Source organism: Alosa sapidissima, chromosome 9 (genome assembly GCF_018492685.1).
Source record: "Alosa sapidissima isolate fAloSap1 chromosome 9, fAloSap1.pri, whole genome shotgun sequence".
Lineage (NCBI taxonomy): Eukaryota > Metazoa > Chordata > Actinopteri > Clupeiformes > Clupeidae > Alosa > Alosa sapidissima.
Genome location: NC_055965.1, coordinates 10,286,265 through 10,306,202, shown reverse-complemented (window position 1 = coordinate 10,306,202; position 19,938 = coordinate 10,286,265). Strand labels below are relative to the sequence as shown.

The window sequence follows — 19,938 nt, the reverse complement described above, 5'->3', positions numbered from 1 at the left end:
AATACTTGAAGTTTGGATCCCTGTATGTTTACAGAACTATGACAAAAGTATTACCTCAAACTGACATAGCCTACCTTGTGCACAGAGAAAGCAAACAGTATCAAACAGTAAACATAAGCCATCACAATAATAAGCACACAATGTGCCAACTACACACTGATGGTCTGAATAAAAAACACATCTGGCTTTTGCTTTCTCTGTGCACAAGGTAGACTATGTCAGTTTGAGGTCATACTTTTGTAAAAGGGCTATTTCTTTCTCTTCTCACTCTTCCTGCTCCCTCCATCGTACCCATTGTACATTACCTGTGGCTTATTTATAGTACTTGCTGACTGCAAAGTAAACTAATTATCTAAAACAGTTTTCACATGAGAAAGTGTGCCAGGGAGTTGGCAAAATAGTGTAAATAATAGCCATACATGTGTATGATTTTTCAGGAGTGTGTTGATCATTTGGAAATTGAGTGTAAAGCATGAGTTGTGTTTACAGTTCTGCAAAAAGAGTGCTGTGTAGTGAATTGTGCCTACAGCTGTGCAAAGTGTGTGTTACAAAATTGCAAACTGAGTGCAAAGCAGTGTTTGTGCTTTTAGTTTTGCGAACTCAGTGAGTGGTTTTGCTATTACAGTTTTTTCTGATTGCTTAAGCACATTTTTTGTAACTATGGCTTTTTTTGCAAAACTCTACACACAAATGGCAAAACCTCTCACCCAATCAGCAAAACATTGTAGTTTTCTTGCAAAAGCTAACACACCTTGCTTAACTCTTCACACCTTCGTAAAAATGGGCGTTTTCGTATCTAACAGTAAACACAAGCCATCACAATAGTAAGCACACAATGTGCCAACAACACACTGATGGTATGAATAAAAAACACATCTGGCTTTTGCTTTCTCTGTGCACAAGGTAGACTATGTCAGTTTGAGGTCATACTTTTGTCATAGTTCTGTAAACATACAGGGATCCCAACTTCAAGTATTAGTGTTTATTTACACACATCAAAACAAACACAAGTGTGTTTTTCCAAGTCAAAACACAAAATAGCATTTCACTGAGACAAAACAAATCAGTCTACATCGGGTCGTCTCTCTCAAAATTCTGTCTACATCACATGCAATGTCCTAGTCCAAGGCACCGGGAAAAATATATTCTGGAATGACGTATCCAGGCCTGACATGACAATATCCCCACATGTAGACTGTTTTTTTGTCTGTTTTTTTCTCTTCTCACTCTTCCTGCTCACTCCATCGTACCCATTGTACATTACCTGTGGCTTATTTATAGTGCTTAGGCTGATTGCAAAGTGAACTAATTATCTAAAACAGTTTTCACATGAGAAAGTGTGCCAGAGAGTTGGCAAAATAGTGTAAATAATAGCCATTGTGCCTACAGTTGTGCAAAGTGTGTGTTACAAAATTGCAAACTGAGTGCAAAGCAGTGTTTGTGCTTTTAGTTTTGCGAACTCAGTGAGTGGTTTTGCCATTTGTGTGTAGAGTTTTGCAAAAAAAGCCATAGTTACAAAAAATGTGTTTAAGCATTCAGACAAAACTGTAATAGTATATACCATGAGCGAGATCCTAAGGCCAATCATCAATGATGATGAGCTCAATGCTCCCACAGCTCACAATTGCTTTAATTCATGCACAAGACTCTTTGCTCATTGAATGGACTTGCACTTTCAGCTTCATTTGTTCATACAGTATTTTACATACAGTAACATACAGTATTTTACAGTACAGAGTTCAGTAAAGCATGCCATATGCTTGTATGTGTATTTGCTTGCATTTGCACATGTTACTGTGATGCATGAGAGAGATTAAAGTGTTTGTGTGTGTGTGTGTGACAGAGAGATACTGTGTTTGTACAGTATGTATGTGGGAGGGGGGGGGGGGGGGCTGGAGAGCATGTGCTTGTGAGTTAATGAAAGAATTCTGTGTGCAGCCGTGTACGTGAGTGTATTTCATCATATGTGTGTGTGTGTGTGTATGTGTGTGTGTGTGTGTGTGTGTGTGTGTTTTGAGCATGCCCCCACTCACTCTAAGTCCCTTTGTGTGTACCTCCCTCCCTTCAGACCCCCTGAGCTCCAGTAAGAGTCCCCTCACCAAGAGCAGTTTCCTCAGCGACAACTCCTTCATCGCCTCCTCTGAGGTGAGGACACCGCCCCCCATCCCCCCCCCCCCCCCATCTCCTCCTCCCTCATCCACTCCTCCTCCCTCCATCTCCTCCTCCCTCATCCACTCCTCCTTCCTCCTCTCTCCATCCACTCCTCCATCTCCTCTCCCCCTCCCCCATCTCCTCCCCTCTCTTCAAGTTGTTCCTCTAGATTGCTATATACCTCCCTTCCCATAATGTCTCACTGGCTGTTGTTTTTATCCTCCCTTTTGTTCCAAGCTTGTGAATTGCAAGAGGGATCAGATGTCATATGTGCCCAATGTTCTGGCAGTGTTTGGCTGTTTTTCTTGTATAGTGGCGTTTGTTATTATTCAAAGTCTTTTTATGAAGACTATGATCAAAGCGTTTTGGCCTGTCACACTATAGGCTGACAGATGAAAGGTTCTGACACTATGCATATTAAAATGGGCCTGGTTTTGCTATACGGAGCAACAGTGCCCCCTAGCTCATGTTTCTTATGTGTGTCAACTATTTGTAAGATAATATTTACAATGCATTGCATAGTATAGTATATTGTACTATATGAATACATATCTCAAATATGAGGGGTCATAAGAACTGACCTCTACAACTAACCATGACCACTATGACATGTGATTTGTTGTCTTCAAATCCCACATGTTGTTCATAAGACGTCAGTAATGTTCAGCTTGTTCTCATTTAACCTCACTCACCTGGGTGTATGTCCTTCTGTGCTTTCCTCTCTCTCTCTCTCTCCCTCTCTCTCCGTCTTTCTCTCCCTCTCTCTCTCTCTCTCTCAGGACCTCCACTCAGGCAGCCCCTCTCGCAGTAGCTCCTCCTTCTCCTTCCAGAGCACCCCTCCCCCTCAGCAAAGCCCCGCCTCCTTCAGCCAGCCCCTGCTGAACGGACTGGGCCGGGCTGGCCTGACCGAGAGCCTGTCCATGGGGCTCGGCGGCGGCGTGAGCAGTCTGATGGACGGCCTGGCCGGAGGCCCCCAGCTGGCGGCGGCAGGGGTGAACGGGGTGCTGGGAGGCCTGAACGGCGTGCTGGGCGGCTCGCCGGCCCAGGCCCAGATGCAGGTGCAGAGCGCCCCCCAGAGCCACCTCCCGGCGCTGCAGCCGCAGCCTCCGCCCCTCACCCAGCAGGCACTGGCCCAGGGCCTGCAGCTGCCCAAGAGCCTCAGCCCGTGAGTAACACACAGCACAGCACAGCACAGCACAGTACAGCACAGCACAGCACAGTACAGTACAGCACAGTACAGCATAGTACAGCACAAAACAGCACAGCACAGTACAGCACAGCATGGTACAGCACAATACAACACAGCACAGCACAGCACAGTACAGCATAGTACAGCACAATACAACACAGCACAGCACAATACAGCAGAACACAGCACTTTTTTCATTCTCCATGATCCCTTCTTTTTAAAAACACCAATTTGACTTGTCTTATGCTAATCTTTCTTTTTTATTTTCCACCCTGAACATGGGCAAAATGCCCCATTGAGATCAATATGTTTTATATAGAGTTACCACAGTGCCACCTGTGGTTGTATAGAGTAACCTGTGGTAACTCTATACATAACATATTGATCTCAATGGTGCATCATGGTGTTTTAAAAAAGAAGGGATCATGGAGAATGAAGATAAAAAATCTTTGCATATTCCCACAAGGTGTGCTCTGAAAATGAGAACCAAAATGATTTTTCAGACTTGTAAGGTCTGCTGTTCAGACCCTGAAGGAATTTATTTTCTGTTCATTGCTTTTTGTGAGAGTGTTTCTACTTATCTCAGTAAGGAAAATAAATCAAGAGCTTATGTTGAGTACAAATATGTCTTCTGAAGGCCTAAACAGAGCCCAGCCAAAAACTCCAATAAAATGTTGATCAACTTTGAGGGACAGCTATGACCATGCAGGATCATCCAGACCAAACGTGACGATTTTGCTACATACTATTCCTATTTACTGTATGTACCAGCATGCAAAATATGAGCCTGCATGGTTTAGTTTTTGCGCCTTGGGCTTGTGAACTTTGACAAAAAAAAGAGGCCGAACAAAATTGACACCCCCTCCCCCTGTAAAACTGGCTGTATCTTGTAAAGTATTGATCTTACATAAGAGTAATTTTACAGTGTGTCTCCTGGGTAACATAGGTACACCTGGTAATGTTGATGACCTAAGTGTGTGGGCCCTGGTTGAATTGACGTGGAATGACCCTGTGGTATTTACTATCACGTCATGTTTTTCTGACTCAGGTAGTATCTAAAATTGTGTTCTCATATTGTTGTGGCTGCAGGTCTTCCCTCCTCTCTGAACACCAGAAACAGCTTCTGCTTCAGAAACAGCAGCAGCAGCTCCAAGAGTTCCTCGTCTTGAAACATTTCACTCCGGTAAATGCTCCTCTCTCTCTCTTTCGCTCTCTCTTATTCTTATTATTCTTATAATAATTACCACCCCATCTCTAAACTCCCTTTCCTTTCCAAGGTACTGGATAAAGTAGTGCTGGCCCAGTTGCGTCCCTTCCTGACTGAGCATAACATCCTTGAGCCCTTCCAGTCAGGTTTTTAAACACTCCACAGTACTGAATCGGCTCTGCTAAAAGTCACCAATGATCTGCTTCTCACTCTTAGATTCAGGTCAAAATGCAATCTGGTTCTATTGGACCTCAGCGCAGCGTTTGATACTGTGGACCACAACACCCTTCCTTACCCGTCTTGAGGACTGGGTAGGCATAAAGGGGACAGCACTACTTTGGTTCAGCTCCTACCTCAGACACAGAACCTTCTCAGTATCCCTTGGTTGCTCCTCTTCCTCCTCAGCTCCTGTCTCCTATGGGGTCCCGCAAGGCTCCATTTTGGGCCCTTTGCTGTTCTATTTATACATGCTCCCCCTTGGTGACATCATCCGGCGATATGACATCTCTTTTCACTTCTATGCTGATGACACCCAGTTATACCTGCCCTTAAAATCTGATAACTCCATCCAGCCTCTTCTGGATTGTCTCCAGGATATTAAGTGCTGGATGAATAATAACTTCCTTCAGCTAAATGATGATAAGACAGAGGTCATAATTTTTGGTCCTTCTAAAGCTAGACCCCTGATTGAAGGAAAATTAGCCCACCTCTCCTCTTTTGTCAAGCCACATGCCAAAAATCTAGGTGTCATCCTTGATTCAGAGCTCTGTTTTAAAAGGCAGATTAGCTCTGTTATCAAGAGTAGCTTCCATCAGCTGAGAATTATTTCCCATCTCAAACCCTCTTTGTCTCCCAAGGACTTAGAAACAGTAATGCATGCATTTGTTACATCCCGGTTAGATTATTGCCACTCCTTCTATCTTGGTCTCCCCCACTCCCAACTTTCTCGTCTGCAATTAGTACAAAATGCAGCTGCTAGGTTGCTTACTGGCACCAAGAAATACCAACACATCACCCCTGTACAGGCCTCCTTACACTGGCTCCCCATTAGTTTTAGGGTCCACTTCAAAGTCTATCTGATTGTTTATAAGGCACTGCATGGGTTTGCTCCCTCATATATTTCAGACCTCCTCCATCCCCTCTCAGCATCCAGGTCCCTTAGATCTGCCGATAAGGGTCTTCTCTCTGTGGCCCGCACCCGCCTCAAGCAAAGAGGCGATAGAGCTTTTGCGGTAGCAGCCCCACGTCTGTGGAATTGTCTGCCCCCAGATGTTAGACTGTCTCCCTCCATCACCACTTTTAAATCAAGACTAAAGACCCACCTTTACTCCTTGGCCTTCCCTGCTTCCTAGCTGTCCATCTCTCTCCTCTCTTCTTCATATTCAAGTGTCTTCTGTACTGTTGCTATTTATTTGTTTAGGGCTGTCTATTTGTCTATTGTATTTCTGTATTTGTCTTGCTTACTTTCTCTGTGCTTGCCTTTTATATTTTGCTTGTTCTGATTTGCTTTTATTTTCTATTTTTAACCATATCCTCTGTACAGCACTTTGGTCAGTGGAAACTGTTTTAAATGTGCTCTATAAATTAAATTTACTTACTTTACTTACTTACTTACTCTCTCCACCCTCATTCCTGTGTTCCTCCTAAAACACTTGTCAAGGCAACAGATTCTATTAATGACTAGTAATGATTCTAGTAATGTCTAACAGATACAAAGATGTTTGCAAAATTCATTGTGTGTGTGTGTGTGTGTGTGTGTGTGTGTGTGTGTGTGTGTGTGTGTGCACCTGTTCTCCTGTATCTGTCCACAGGAGCAGCAGGTAGTGGTGTACCAGATGCTGCAGCAGCAGCAGCAGCGGCAGCGCGAGCTCCAGCGCCTCTCTCTGGGGGGCGGCCTGCCCTCCTCCGGCGTCCCCTCCACCGCAGCCCTCATGAACTCGTCGCCCAGCCTGCTGTCCCAGGCCGGAGCCTCCCCCCTGCAGGCTGGCCAGGGGAACAGCACCACGCTCTTTGGTCTCCAGGAGAACTCCCTCCACAAGCCCGGCGTATGTAGACTCACCCCCTACCCCCAACTCCCCCATACCACACACACACACACACACACACAACAGAGTCTTCAGCTCTGTAGATAGACATGTGTGTCTACTAGCGGTTGGCATGTGGGCGCTAGCAAATGTCAAAGTTCACTCTCCAAGGTTGTAAAAATAGCTGCTGATGCAGCAGCAGTCAGACTCAAGCGACCTGAAAATGATCAGGAAATAGTCGGGATCATAAAAAATAAAGATCAGATGATCAGACTAAATTAAGATGATGTAACTGAGATAGCTGAGATGGCCAACTCTCAGAGGGCATAGCTAAGCTAATGTAGCATTTTGCTTTCTGCTCTCAGCAATGTGTCCAGTGTTAGTCATACCCATCTGACCCCTGTTATTTCTTTATAAAGGTTGCCAAAGCCAACCAACAGCATTAGCTCAGCAGCCATAACCAAATGACAATATCTCAGCTGGAATGAGCAGGAAAAACAAAAGGTCTGACTTAAATCTCTGTCCTATTCATTGCACACAGCTGCATACATTCCTTTGAATGTGGTCAGTACTCAAAGTAACACAATGTAAGCTAGGAATTCTCCTCTGTGTCCATTTTCAATGTACTGGCTACCCATTCAGCTCTAAGGGGATACCCAATTTGTCTAAAAGCATCGACAAGGGTCATCCTCCACCCACAACAACAACGTTACAAAGTGCAATAACAATAACAGGCAATGGCATTCTGGGTGTGCAAAGTCAATGTCAGAGACTCCATTCTCTTTATTGCAAGTCAATAAGTGTGCCATCCCAATGAGTTTGAAAGCATTATTTTTAGGTAAAAGAACTACTTATTAACTACTAATGAACTACTAATGAAGCTAGCAGACTGTTGGGTCTGTCAGTTAGCTCCCATATGGCACCGCTGCTCCTATTGAACTACCATAGTGCATGCTAGCGGTGAAGTTTGGGTGAAGTTTCCCAGGAGCGCTGGTGCAACAGAATGGCGTCTGTGTGTGAGTGTTTGTGAAGAGCACACCAGGTGTACATAAAGTACCCCTGTTACAGCACCTCCTCATTTAGACACCCAGGGGACACCCTAAGATACGCCCCTGATGACCAAAGTGGACTGCCAAGGCAAAACAGCACCTGCCTCAGATTATGCAGTCATCGGGGGAACATGTCTCAGGAGTGGTGACTGTGTTGCTCAGATGGTGCAAAGATGTTGTAAGGATAGTTGCACAATACACGTGTGTGTGCGGGAATCCATTATTTCCATTAAGCCTCATAAATCATTGGAGAGGGATGGGGGATTCTGGGGGGGAAAGCATTCTGTATGTTACTATACTGTATGTCAGCTGTTCTCCTTGATGTGGTATTTTGATACTGACTTACAGATTAACTTATATATTTTGTTGCTGTTGAAGACCCTGTCCTCTAAATGTTTCTCCAGTATGGTAGTGTGTTTGCTATTCACTAAGGAGTGGCAGAGGAGTCCCAACTCACAAGCGTTGTTGTTTCTTACAGTCGGTCGGAGACAAGGGAGGGGACAAGAACGGATGACATCACTTCCTGAGCTGAGCTGACGACCGTCCACCAAATGGGAAAACCGTCCCGCCCGATCTTGCCTCACTTCCTTCCGCCCGGAATCCTCAGCTCCTTCCTCCTCTCCTCTCTCGTTCTTCTCCCATCTTCTTCCTCTTCCTCAGTGAATGTATTATGGCACTGGCTTCAGGTGTCCGATCTGAAAAGAAAAAAAACAGGCAGTGGTAGTTTGTTCTGTTGTTTTCCTTATTATCTGAATTTTGTTTTATTTGGCAACCACACATAGGCAGCTTTGTTTATCAGGAGAACAGTGATGGTCTGATCTATATCTCAGTTTGCACTAATTTGTTTATTTGTCAGTTTTGTCCATTACGATTATTATTGTTATTACTGTTGTTGTTGTTGTTATTATTACTATTATTATATTTTTTGAACTAGAGACTCTGGTCATTGATACTGGTGGTGTTCCAGCTCAGCTTGTAGTGGACTGACGTTTTCCGAGACCCCAGAGCACTGACCCTGTCTTCCAGCCGCACCAAAGCCCCCCCAGTGAGAGAAGCCGGGACTCAATAGCGCTTGGCTGTTCGTGTTAACCGTGGTCGTTGGTTGTAGTAGCAACGCTGTGCTTGAGAATGACAAGGAGGATGATAATGATGATGATGGTGGTGGTGGTGGTGGTTATGACTCGTACGCCACTTCCTTGCCCAGTCCAGTCCAGACGAGACAGTCCTCCTACCCTAGGATCCTCATCTCTCTTGACTTCTCCTCCCCCCATGGTCTACACTGGCACTTGCTTCGTCCCTTGCTGGTCAGAATGTTTAAGACTGGTGAGAGAAAGTCTGGCAATTTCCATCTTACAATGTGTAATGGATTTGTGAATTTTTTTTTAAATGTGTACTTTCTTTCATCCAAACTCACTTGATCATACATGTTAGAGGGCCCCTCACATGCTCAATGCAGGTGTTAACAAAAAGACCAGGCTCTCCTCAATACCCTAAATAATGCATGCCATGCTCCATAGATAAGCTCTCAGTAGAAATCTCAGTTGGTGATTCGGTTTCGCAAAATATTATTGACAATTGTGCTAAATAGCCAAATGACACCCCTCCCTTCCATGGTCCTGAAGCACCTTGCTGATTGGCTGAGATTGTTTAAGGTTTGGTGACTGCAAACACTGAACAGACATCTAGCAATTAGCTACATTTGATTAAATGTCTAAAAAACGATAGAATTGAGAACTGCACCTTTAATGGTTATTTTAAAAACCAACCCAACCTTTTGAGATTAAAGCGAACAAACGGTTTTGACTTTAAAGCCTGTGTAAATAAAATAAAATTTCTGAGCAAAGTCTCACTAAAGATTGCCCTATGTACAGCAGTGTATATTGTGCTAATATTCAGCTTTTAGCCAATAAGAAGTACCTTATCCAATAATGCATGGTACTAATTAGGAAACTATAGGGATTAGGTAGTGATTTATAATGGATGTTTTGCACACACGAGGTGTTACAGTAAATGTTTTTTTTACCTTTTACTGCTATGATTACTCTGTGGTCATTTCATTAGGATGTTTTATATTGACTGAAAGACAATAGTTGTATTTGAGCAGCTTAATTGATGCCTTAATGTTTGTGATAAATTCACGGAAAAGTCCAAAGTAATTCAGTAATTTTGTTTGTTTGTTTATTTTTGCTCTTTTGTGTATAGGGTACAGAGACAGCAGAGTAGGCTGTAGAACGAAGAGGTTTGAGCTTGTTCTATTGAGTTTGAGACACATATAGTAGAGGAAGAGAGAAGAACAATATTCTTATTATTGTACTTGCATTTGTAACCAAAGTCTTGCAAGTACTTTTGATGGGACACTTTCCATTGTTTATATATATATATATATTTGCAGCAAGCTCCCAGAAAAAGAGACACTTTGAACACTTTTCATTTGAATGTTACTTGGTTTGATGCTTTTGATGCCTTGTTTTATTCATCCTCAACACATTGTATGTTTGCCATGAAAACATTAACAGTCTATCAGATACTAGTGTCACAGAAACACACACACACACACACACACACACACTTATGTGTGATACACACAAACATGAGTAAAGGCACACTCACATAGGACAGTGTGAATCTAATGTCTACTGCTATCTTGCTCCCATTCACACTTAGTGCTTGTCAGAACGGCGCTTATTGAAATTAAAATTGATGATTGAAATAGTCTTTCACTCTCTGTGAGACACAGCAGCCATATATCACGCCACTAGCTACTTTGTCTGACTGCCTCACTAATCAATCCATCTGATTTCCTTGATAATTATTGTTTTAGCACATCCTGGAGGCCATTTCAATTTTGTTTTTGCTATCTTTTTTTTACTGGACACAAAGTATTGGTGTCAGTACTCATTCAAGTAGGACGATGTATGTGCAATTATTTTCCCACCATCCATTATAATATGGTGTTGTGGTGGTTGACAGTGCTATACCCCTTCTTATGTGTGATATCTTCATGTACAGTTGGTCTCTCTCAGTCAGGCCATTGTTTTTGAAGCAGAGGATTTTAAGAAATTGAATCCAGACGTTGCCTGTGGTTGCACTAAAAGGATGTTAATGAGCCGCTTTTTTGTTTTTTTTTTTGCCCTGAAAGAGAACAGATAGTCGATATGACCGTCGGTTGGTTGTTCCTGGAGCCATGAAGTGTTCTCTGTGAAGTAATGCGTACTTGTGATTCATCCCGCCCTTGTGCTGATAAACCAAGAGTATCTCACATTCTCTCTTTCTCTCTGTTGCCTTAAAACCTAGCCTGGACAGAGTTATAGACCTACATGTAATAGTTATCCAGGCCAGTGTGCAGTCCCTGACAAATGCAGAAATCCAACATATTACCTGTTTCTTTCTTTGTTTGTTTGTTTACTCAGAGTTGTTTCAACTTCTCACTAAGCTCATTGGATGACAGTTGGAGACTGTATGGTTTTTATTTGGAGATGCTTAAATGTTAGTTAACTAAGTCCTATGTACCTTCCTTCCATAGTTAACTGTTTTTTGTTGTTGTTGTTAGTGATGATATTAAGTTCAAGGCAAAGCATGTTGGGAAACTGTTTCATGGCTTCTGAAATGTTCTGATAAGTACCCAAGATTAAAGAGAATGAAGTGATACTGGGGGTAAGTGGTGCAAGAGCATCCCTCATATGTTGCACTGGGGCTTCATGGCCCAAAGGATTTTTTTTGTTTTGTTATCTGTTTGTTTCTTTGTTACAGATTGTAAACTGAAATACACTTTGTAAGCTTTTAGGTTTGGTAACTAAGATAATACATGTAATGCTGTTTTATGTACCCCTTTGTATTACGCATATTTAAATAGCTGTGTAAATTAAGTTCGAAAGAAACAAAACCATGTTAACTCATGATGAGCATTAAATGCTGATAACCTCTGATTGAAATGTCATGATTAGACTATGCATATTTTACACATGCATTGATTTCATTTAAAGAAGACTGCAAAAGGTTAAATGGAGCAAAAAAGGCACTTCATCAAGATTTAGAATCTGTAACGTCACTTTTCTTTCTTAAAGAAAATTATTGAAGATGAATTTGCCAATATTTAGATTTTAAGGATTCCTGTAAAGTATTTTGATATTTTTTATGTACAATGAAAACCATTTAGATGACTGAAATTTTACTGTCAATAAATGTATTTTACTGACCTGTCTGGTGAAATGTGTTGAATAACTTACATTTCTGCTTACATAGCTATGGGAAAACGATGGCAGAAAATAGCCCAGTAGTATAATAGGCCTATTGAAAGATTGTTCTAGTTTTTCTGCAAACAGGGCTGGGATTCAATAAGCTTATGACAGTCCCTTATAAATGTCATGCCTCTTGGATAGGGGCTGAAGGCAATTCAGTATCTGTTTTCCGGCAGTAAACAACTGGATGTAAGTATCGAGATGAAATTCTTCATTGCTTGACCTATCCATGGTCCTGTTGTCCAGGTAAAAAACCTCTCGATCGCTCTCGACCTGTGCAGAGCCCGTCTACGGAGAGCCTGGCCACTCCGTATTAAAGATGAACCGAACTGAAAGAATCAACATTGATAATGTGTTGATAATGACAATTAAAAATAAATGACACTAAAAAATGTAATTAAAAAAATCAATACGTAGCCTTTTTTAAGCAACACCAAAATTGCGTTTGTTAGTATTAGAACGCTGCCAGTTTCAATGACACTGGCATGGTAGGACCTGAGAAGTTCTAATAGGCAACAGCTGCAGCATATTATGTATACACGAAAATTAGTAATTTTAATGGGATGGGTTACACATTTGAGCCTGTGAGGGACAGGCCTGTAGTGTCTTGACTACCACTAGATGGAGGACGATCGGTTTCAGGCTCCAGCTCAACCTTCAGTAGGATCATTTGGGTGAAAATGACTGTGTGGGCGCTGCCGGAGCATGGACACTGGAATCTATCGGCGAAACGTAGGGAAAATGTTCGAGGAAGCCAAAGTGACGGGGAAAATATGTTTATTGGGGGCCAAGCAGCGAAGCTGCGAGGCAACCATTGTGTTTGTTAGTTTTCTTATTATTATTATTATTCCGCCATTGAAGTCAATGGCAGCTTATAGAACCGCCTGGCAAAAAGGCACACTGATTGGAGAAAGTCCAATGATTCATTTCATCAAGTTTCCCAGCAACCCTTGGTAGGTAGACTTATGACCCCATCAAGAGGACACTCAAGACATTTGGTGACCTTCGACCTCTAGGGGGCGCTGTAATTAAGTAACATGCCTTTTGGCCTGTAGCTGCAGTTGTGGTTAGCATTAAAACATACTAGTGGTGTCTGGTTATACTGTTGGAGGTCCTTAGGCCGACCCAAGCCAACTTGTGATGTCATCATAATTGATTCGGCCGCCATATTGGATTTAATCAAAAACACGTACAAGTTTTCACAGGTCACAAATTTAAGCGGATCCTCACCAAAATTGACAGAGACCATCTTCAGACCATATCCTATCAATATATTGCTTTCTGGAACAATTGACAAAAGCATTCGCCCGTAACAGTCAATCGAAATTTGGGGCGAAGCCGCCAAACAGGAAGTGAGATCTCAGCAACGTTTTCATGTATCAAAACCAAACTTAGTACATGTACCTCAGACCCCATCGGGAGGACGCTCAAGAAATTTGGTGACCTTTGACCTCTAGGGGGCTCTGCAATTGGCAAAAATGTATTTTGGCCTGTAGTTGTTGCATTATTCTGCAATGGAGGTCAATGGCAGCCCATAGAACCGTCTAGTTCATCCTGATGATGCACAAATAATTTGGTGATCTTTGACCTCTCTGGGGGCATTGAGATCACAGCAAGCATGATCATATCTCAATCAATCTTTTATTTTTGATGTGAAACTGATGACAGCGAGTTCCATCCTGTTCATTCTAATGCGTGCGTGCAAGGGTGGGGCGGGTTGAGACGGGCAGGGGCGATTGCGGCGGTGGGCTGGCTGGGGGAGGGGGCGGCGACATTCAGCCCTAGTTCAGCCCCACTAAATCGGCTATGTTGTGATGTGAAACTTTACCTGGTAACTCAGCCAATCTTGGGTTGTTTGGCATGGAACTTGCTGTGACTGCTTAATGCTATATGTCTGATGCAACGGCATTGAGTTACATGGCAAATCTTGCCTGCTGAACCTTCTGCTTGGCCCCCTCATTGCTGCTTGCAGCTATATTTTATGTATGTGTTTATTTCGGGGGTATACATTTATACGACGTATAGCCTACAGGTCATGTAGAAAACTGGACGAGGGGCGCTTGACAGCAACACGCACGCGGTCTCTCTGTCTCCCTCCATCCCTCACACACACACATTGCCTACTGTACATCCTCCACACAACTGCATACTCACTCACCACCACTACATTAGGCCTATGCGAAGGCTACAGTGCATAGATTATACAAATAAGCTATAACACGCATTGTCACGGCAATGTAGGTAGGCTAACGCAGTCTGGATTACTGCCACTCTTAACAGCAACTCACACGGGCTCTCTCTCTCCCTCCCTTGAAACTGTTAAAAACTTCGTTACCCCAAGTTGAACCCAGATACACGGAGGATACACGAGTTTTGCCGTTTATTTTAGGCTAACGTTAGTGGAGAGTTTGCAGATTTTTACCTTGTGGATGTTGATATTGCACGAGTCTCTTGGATAGCAGCTAGTTAAACTCCCTCGCATCAACAATCTGCCCTGAGACGGTGAACAACTGGCTTCAGGGTGAGTAGAAATTGGGACATTGGATTCTGTTTACAGACCCGCTGTGGTTTAGTTACCAGCTAGTAAACGCATTATTATCGATCTGTGATATCGTCAGAGTCATGGTTTATATTCTATGGTCGGAGTGCTAGCTTGTGGATTTTGACATAAGACTGTTTCCAAGGTGTTTAGCTGCTAGCCCTTTCCTAGGTTGGATCGTATGGTAGCCTATCTAACACTGGACCTCATCTGAGGCTACTTTGAGATATTAGGCTACTGCACTTAAAACTTTAAAAGATTGAACGAACCTTCCCGGACTTTGTAATTGCGACCAGTAACTGCATTGGGTGAAGGAAGCCGAATTTGAAACTTAGGCTCCATGGCACATAGACTGTGGGCTCGCCCTTCTATGAATTGAAAAAGACTAAGCTGGCCCACCGAGTTTGCAATAAAGTAAGCAAGAAAAGTTTTTTTTAAGTCAGGATATGGCGAGTCAATGGCATTTATTCGTCCAAAGTTACAGACCAGTTTCCATAGTGCACATCTTATCAATAGTTTGAATGTCGTGTGTGTTTCTGCTCATTGACAAAATAGCGTTCAGTGTGATTCATGCCCAATTAATTTCCCCTGTTAAAGTGTTCGCCTTTGTTTCACTAGTTTGGTTTAATTTTGTATGAGATTTTGTGATGTAGGCTAGCCTATGATGAACGGCTTATGGCCAATATGTAACTCAGCTAGGCCTAATGTTAGTTTCCTCAGCCATGTCAGCTAGCCTCAGACTCATTATCTGCTATGGCTGCTAGTGCTAGTGCAGAGTAGCTTACCATGCCAGTGACATAGCCGATTGTTGAAATCCAACATGGCGGCGCCCCTGTAACAACAACAACACTTTCAACTTACAATTGTATCCCTTTTAATAAATTCAGCCATTTTAATCATTGTACCAATGAAGAGAAATAAAATACATCTGTTATATCACCTTTACTTCAAATTCCAGTTCAGTTCATCTTTAAGTCCCATTGTACCGAATTTTGGTTGCAGTTCCACCAGAGTTCCACTGGGGGCGATCGCCATGAGTGCAGGATGAATGGGCGTCAATGGAGCTAGATGGCTAAATTTGTCTCTTTCACCTGATTGTCGTTGACAAATCTCAGATTTGATTGTAGTTTGTATGACTTCAACATGGGTTATAGGTCAAAAGTTTAATGAACGAGTACTTATGTCCTTTTGATTTCTTACAGGTTGGGTCGTTGGTGCCCATAACACGCTAGCATTGTGCTAATGAATGACGTCATTGACACGTTTGAAAGGCTTTTTAGAACAATTAAGTGACTTTAAAAAATATAATACTCAACCAATTGTATTTTCTTTGCCTCCCCTTTCGAATACAATATTCAAATTACTTGAAAAAAAATTATATCCCGAGAAAAGTGGATTTTGAGGGGTACAGCTCCATAGACCTCCATGCATTCTGCACTCGTGGACGAGCGCCCTCATGTGGAACCACAGAAGGAACTGCAACCAGTTCAGAAACTGGAAGTTTTCCGAGAGTGGCAGTTCTCCCCTTATTAGACATTAGGCGTGTTCGACTTGAGGCAGATCTGTGCAGATCTGACTTGATGTGATGCATGCTGGGTTGAACACAATGCATACTGGGATGGACGCAATGCATACTGGTTAGAAATTCTGTCCGACTTCTGTCAGCCGGGGAGGGACTTACCACCGTGACACCATGTCACATGACCTTAAAATATCGCGGGAGTCTTAAACGTCCCACATACTCGACGCACCCGACCAGTAGCGCGACAATGTGACGTCACAGAAGCGCCGTAACCATTTATACTCGCGCGTGGTGGTCGCAACACTAGTTGCAATATTCTCCTGAACAGAGGTGTCGCTGTTGTGAAAAGACTAACATTAACTACTTACACAGCAGAAGAAGCTGCAGTAAGAAACACCAGTAGCTAGCCTCTGTGATGGTACTTCAGATGTTGGTTGCTACTATTCACAACTACCATCATCATTATCATGTAGTTTCCCAGGTGTGTGCACAGGTAGATAGATAGATAGATAGATAGATAGATAGATGGATATATAGATAGGTACTTTAGTCATCCCGAGGGAAATTTTAATAATTTAAACAGTTTAGTTAGCTGGCTAGCTAGCTAGCAGCTGGCTGAGTTTGTGTAATTTCCTGAAGTGGAAAGAGATTTTGTTCAGGCCTTAATAGATATTCTTTGTTTGAAAATAAATAGTTTCTATTCTTTCCTCTTAATTCCATGTGTTGCAACTCTCACTGGTAACTTTGTTAACTTATCCAGCAAACTATTAAAAAGTCACGACTGTAACAAAACACTGCAACTCGCTTGCCCTCGAACTAGTCCATCTTCCTGTTTCCGCCTTGTCGCACTCGTCTGAAAAAAAATGAGTGGTGCGCTACCGTGTGCTACACGGCCAAAACCCTGGCGCGCCAGAGAGATCTACGTCATTTTGACGTCACATTGTCGCGCTACCGGTCGGGTGCGTCAGGTATGTAGAAGCCATTAGCCTGCAGACAGATCTTGCAGTTGCCTTCCACGAGCTGCACGAGCTAAAACACGCCCTCATGACGTCAGTTCAAAGACGTGATAGGGCCATTTGGGAGAAATGTCCTCATGACGATTTTGACGGGAGTCTCATGCTGCTTCCTTATGTTGGAATATGCGAAAATAAACAGAAATCGAAGGGATACCTTCTTATACGTGATTTCTGCAACAATGGTAGGCTAGCCTACTGAAAACGTTTGGATATTCTGTTATTTCCTGCTGTTGGTTAAATAGATAGACACACATATAGGGAAAACACTTGATATTGAATTTATGTGCTACAATGCAGGCCTGTTAACTGTATGACAACAGTGGTTTATTTAAACTACATCATAATAATTTATTTTGTCAGTCATCATGCTCATTTTAATGAGTAAGAATGAAAGTTCTGCTGTGTTTATTGCAAACAAAATTCCGCGATATCTCCCGCTAGTCACGTCAGGCAGACTGTAGCCTGTCTGTCCGGGATGAGCTGCCCTCTGTTGTAGCTCTTCCCGACTAGCCTCTGAAGATCACGTTTACGTAGAAAGCCAGACCAATGGGGTGTACTACGAATCTCGATTAGTGGGTTAGCGAGGTATGTTGCGCTCAAAGCCAGGCTATGCTGTGACAGGAAAGTGGATCTGTTTTAGTGTCGCTATATCACCATGGTATCTTATGCTGTCAACCAAACCTGGTCGGGAGGAGGTTATGTGCTAAGTTATAGCTCAAATCGTGTAATCTACCGCACACTGACCAATCAATTGTTAAGTTATCTCACGTGTAGGATTCTGTCATATATCAGCTCCGCCTCTACTAACATTTTAAGTATATGTATAAGTATATGGGTGATTCTTCAATTGGGGGCAATTTTGCCTTCTTAAATTTCAATTATAAAATCAGGAACATTTTGGTTTAAATTATGCCAGGACAATGCTTACATACTTTAATATAAAGGTATAATGCTGGCCACAACCGAGTTTAAATATATTTAAAATAATTTATATTTATTTGCCAACTGGCATTACAAAATGTCATTCCCATCACAACATCAAAAACTTGAAAATAAAATAAAATGATCTAACAAGGAGATCATTTAAACTCATTTATGTTGTAAACATTGTTAACCATCAACATTAAGTATAAATTCAAAATGTTCACATTCAGCAAATTACATATATTTTGATTTTCTCACCATCAAAATGTGATTTTCCGTGTTCAACAAAGTACACTTTTGTTTAATTTCTGGAAAAGTAGTTTTAGATATTTTTTCTTTGAATATGTGGATAAGTATTTCATTAAGCTTTTCATGTAGCAGCTCAATATTGAAGATAAAGCTATTTTTAAAGTATTTTTACTGTAAATTAAGGAACGTGGCGGTAATGACATGCTGTTCTGGTAATGACATAGTGTTTTGGTAATGACAAGCAATGAAAAAATGGGAATGTTTGAATAGTCAAAAATAGGGACAAAACTAAACCAGAAACGTCTAATTTTTTTTCTAGAGAAAAAAACATGAAACAATGGCATTAAACAGCAGAAAATATCAAAATACAGACCACAACTATATTGAGATTATTACCGGTAGGAAAAAGCAAAAACCGGTAGGTTTAACAATGCATATTTCAGGCCTAAAATGAAACCTCCTTGAAATGTCATTATTTATGTTTTTTTTTTCTTGTTGTTGTTTAATCTGCATCCCTAGGAAGATAACAAATAAATGTTTCATGGCAACTGGTCATCGACAATTCTTACGTATACGTATTCTAAATGCGTGCTAGAGTGGACATCTGTAAAAGTTAAGGTTAAATAAGGTTAAATATTTGCATAAAATATTTGTAGGCCTAGCATTTATTATTGTTCCTTGACTGACAGAAAAAAGAGGTCTTCCTATATTTTTCCCCTGTATTCTCTAGACCTTTCTGCTAATGTCTTGGGAGTCATGCTGGTTGAAAAAAAATAGGGTAAATTTGTTTTAGGAAGTAAGGTATCTCACTTGAGTTTCATTGCAACATCACACTATTAGGCTTCTTTAACTTAATTTCTAAACAGATGATAAAATATAGATGGTGAAACAGAAAACTTGTCATTACCGCCATCACCTGTCACTACCGGCATCACCATCACAACAAGTTTTGTGTTGGTAATGAAGGTTGCGGTAATGACATTTTTCATCTTATTTTATAAATGACATTTTTCATCTTATCTTATAAAGATGCTAGGTCATGGATTTGCTAACATCATTCATCAGCTAGTACAACATGAACTTTAAATACACATAAATAATGTGAATATTTCATTTTTTTTCATAAAAATATTGCTGCAACAGCATTTATGGTAATGACGCTGAATAAGTCTACTCCATGATCAGAAGGAACACATGATTAAATTACTTACTTTTTCAGACATCAGATATCACTCTTCTCTCATGGCTGACATGTGCTTCCCTGTCACTATTCATTTCCATGGTTACGGCACAAACAAGTTAGCCTGGCGGGCCATCCTATATCATTGAAATGTATAGTCTGGAATCGACCCATTCCCAGGGGACATAAAAGTTCCCCTAATTAAAGAATGACCCATATATACTTTTTTGATCCCGTGAGGGAAATTTGGTCTCTGCATTTAACCCAATCGGTGAATTAGTGAAACACAAACAGCACACAGTGAGGTGAAGCACACACTAATCCCAGCGCAGTGAGCTGCCTGCTTCAACGGTGCCGCGCGGGGAGCAGTGAGGGGTTAGGTGCCTTGCTCAAGGGCATTTCAGCCGCGGCCACTGGTCGGGCTCGAACCGGCAACCCTCCGGTTGCAAGTCCAGAGTGCTAACCAGTGGGCCACGGCTGCCTGCCCACATCGGGGTTCGAACCGGCAACCCTCCGGTTACAAGTCCGAAGCGCTAACCCGTAGGCCACGTGAATTTTGGATCTCGAATGCGCTTTAATAGTGCTGTGCGTGCAAATATCACACTAGACGTGCATACCATACAACAACTGATGACAATTGATTTATTTGA

The 19,938-nt window shown here is 42.0% G+C and overlaps 1 protein-coding gene and 1 long non-coding RNA gene across 7 annotated transcripts in view; one reads left to right on the top strand and one right to left on the bottom strand.

Annotated features, from left to right (window-relative positions):
- Positions 1–11,815, top strand: part of LOC121717945 (protein AF-17-like) — a 35,547-nt gene extending 23,732 nt beyond the window's left edge. For 3 of the 6 annotated variants that reach the window (XM_042102669.1, XM_042102665.1, XM_042102663.1), the window contains 5 exons: positions 2,069–2,145; positions 2,931–3,316; positions 4,430–4,523; positions 6,359–6,592; positions 8,099–11,815. In XM_042102669.1, coding sequence (XP_041958603.1) covers positions 2,069–2,145; positions 2,931–3,316; positions 4,430–4,523; positions 6,359–6,592; positions 8,099–8,134 — 827 coding nt within the window. In that variant the 3' untranslated portion in view covers positions 8,135–11,815. Of the gene's footprint in view, positions 1–2,068; positions 2,146–2,930; positions 3,317–4,429; positions 4,524–4,617; positions 4,725–4,763; positions 5,037–6,358; positions 6,593–8,098 lie in introns of those variants that run through there. The other 3 variants (XM_042102668.1, XM_042102667.1, XM_042102666.1) reach the window with 3 other exon arrangements.
- Positions 6,609–19,370, bottom strand: LOC121717950. Its single transcript, XR_006033833.1, has 4 exons — positions 19,320–19,370; positions 15,183–15,229; positions 8,078–8,315; positions 6,609–7,886 (listed from the first exon to the last, which is right to left on the bottom strand). It is a non-coding gene; the product is annotated as an uncharacterized LOC121717950 (long non-coding RNA).
- Between the last annotated feature and the right edge of the window lie 568 nt (positions 19,371–19,938).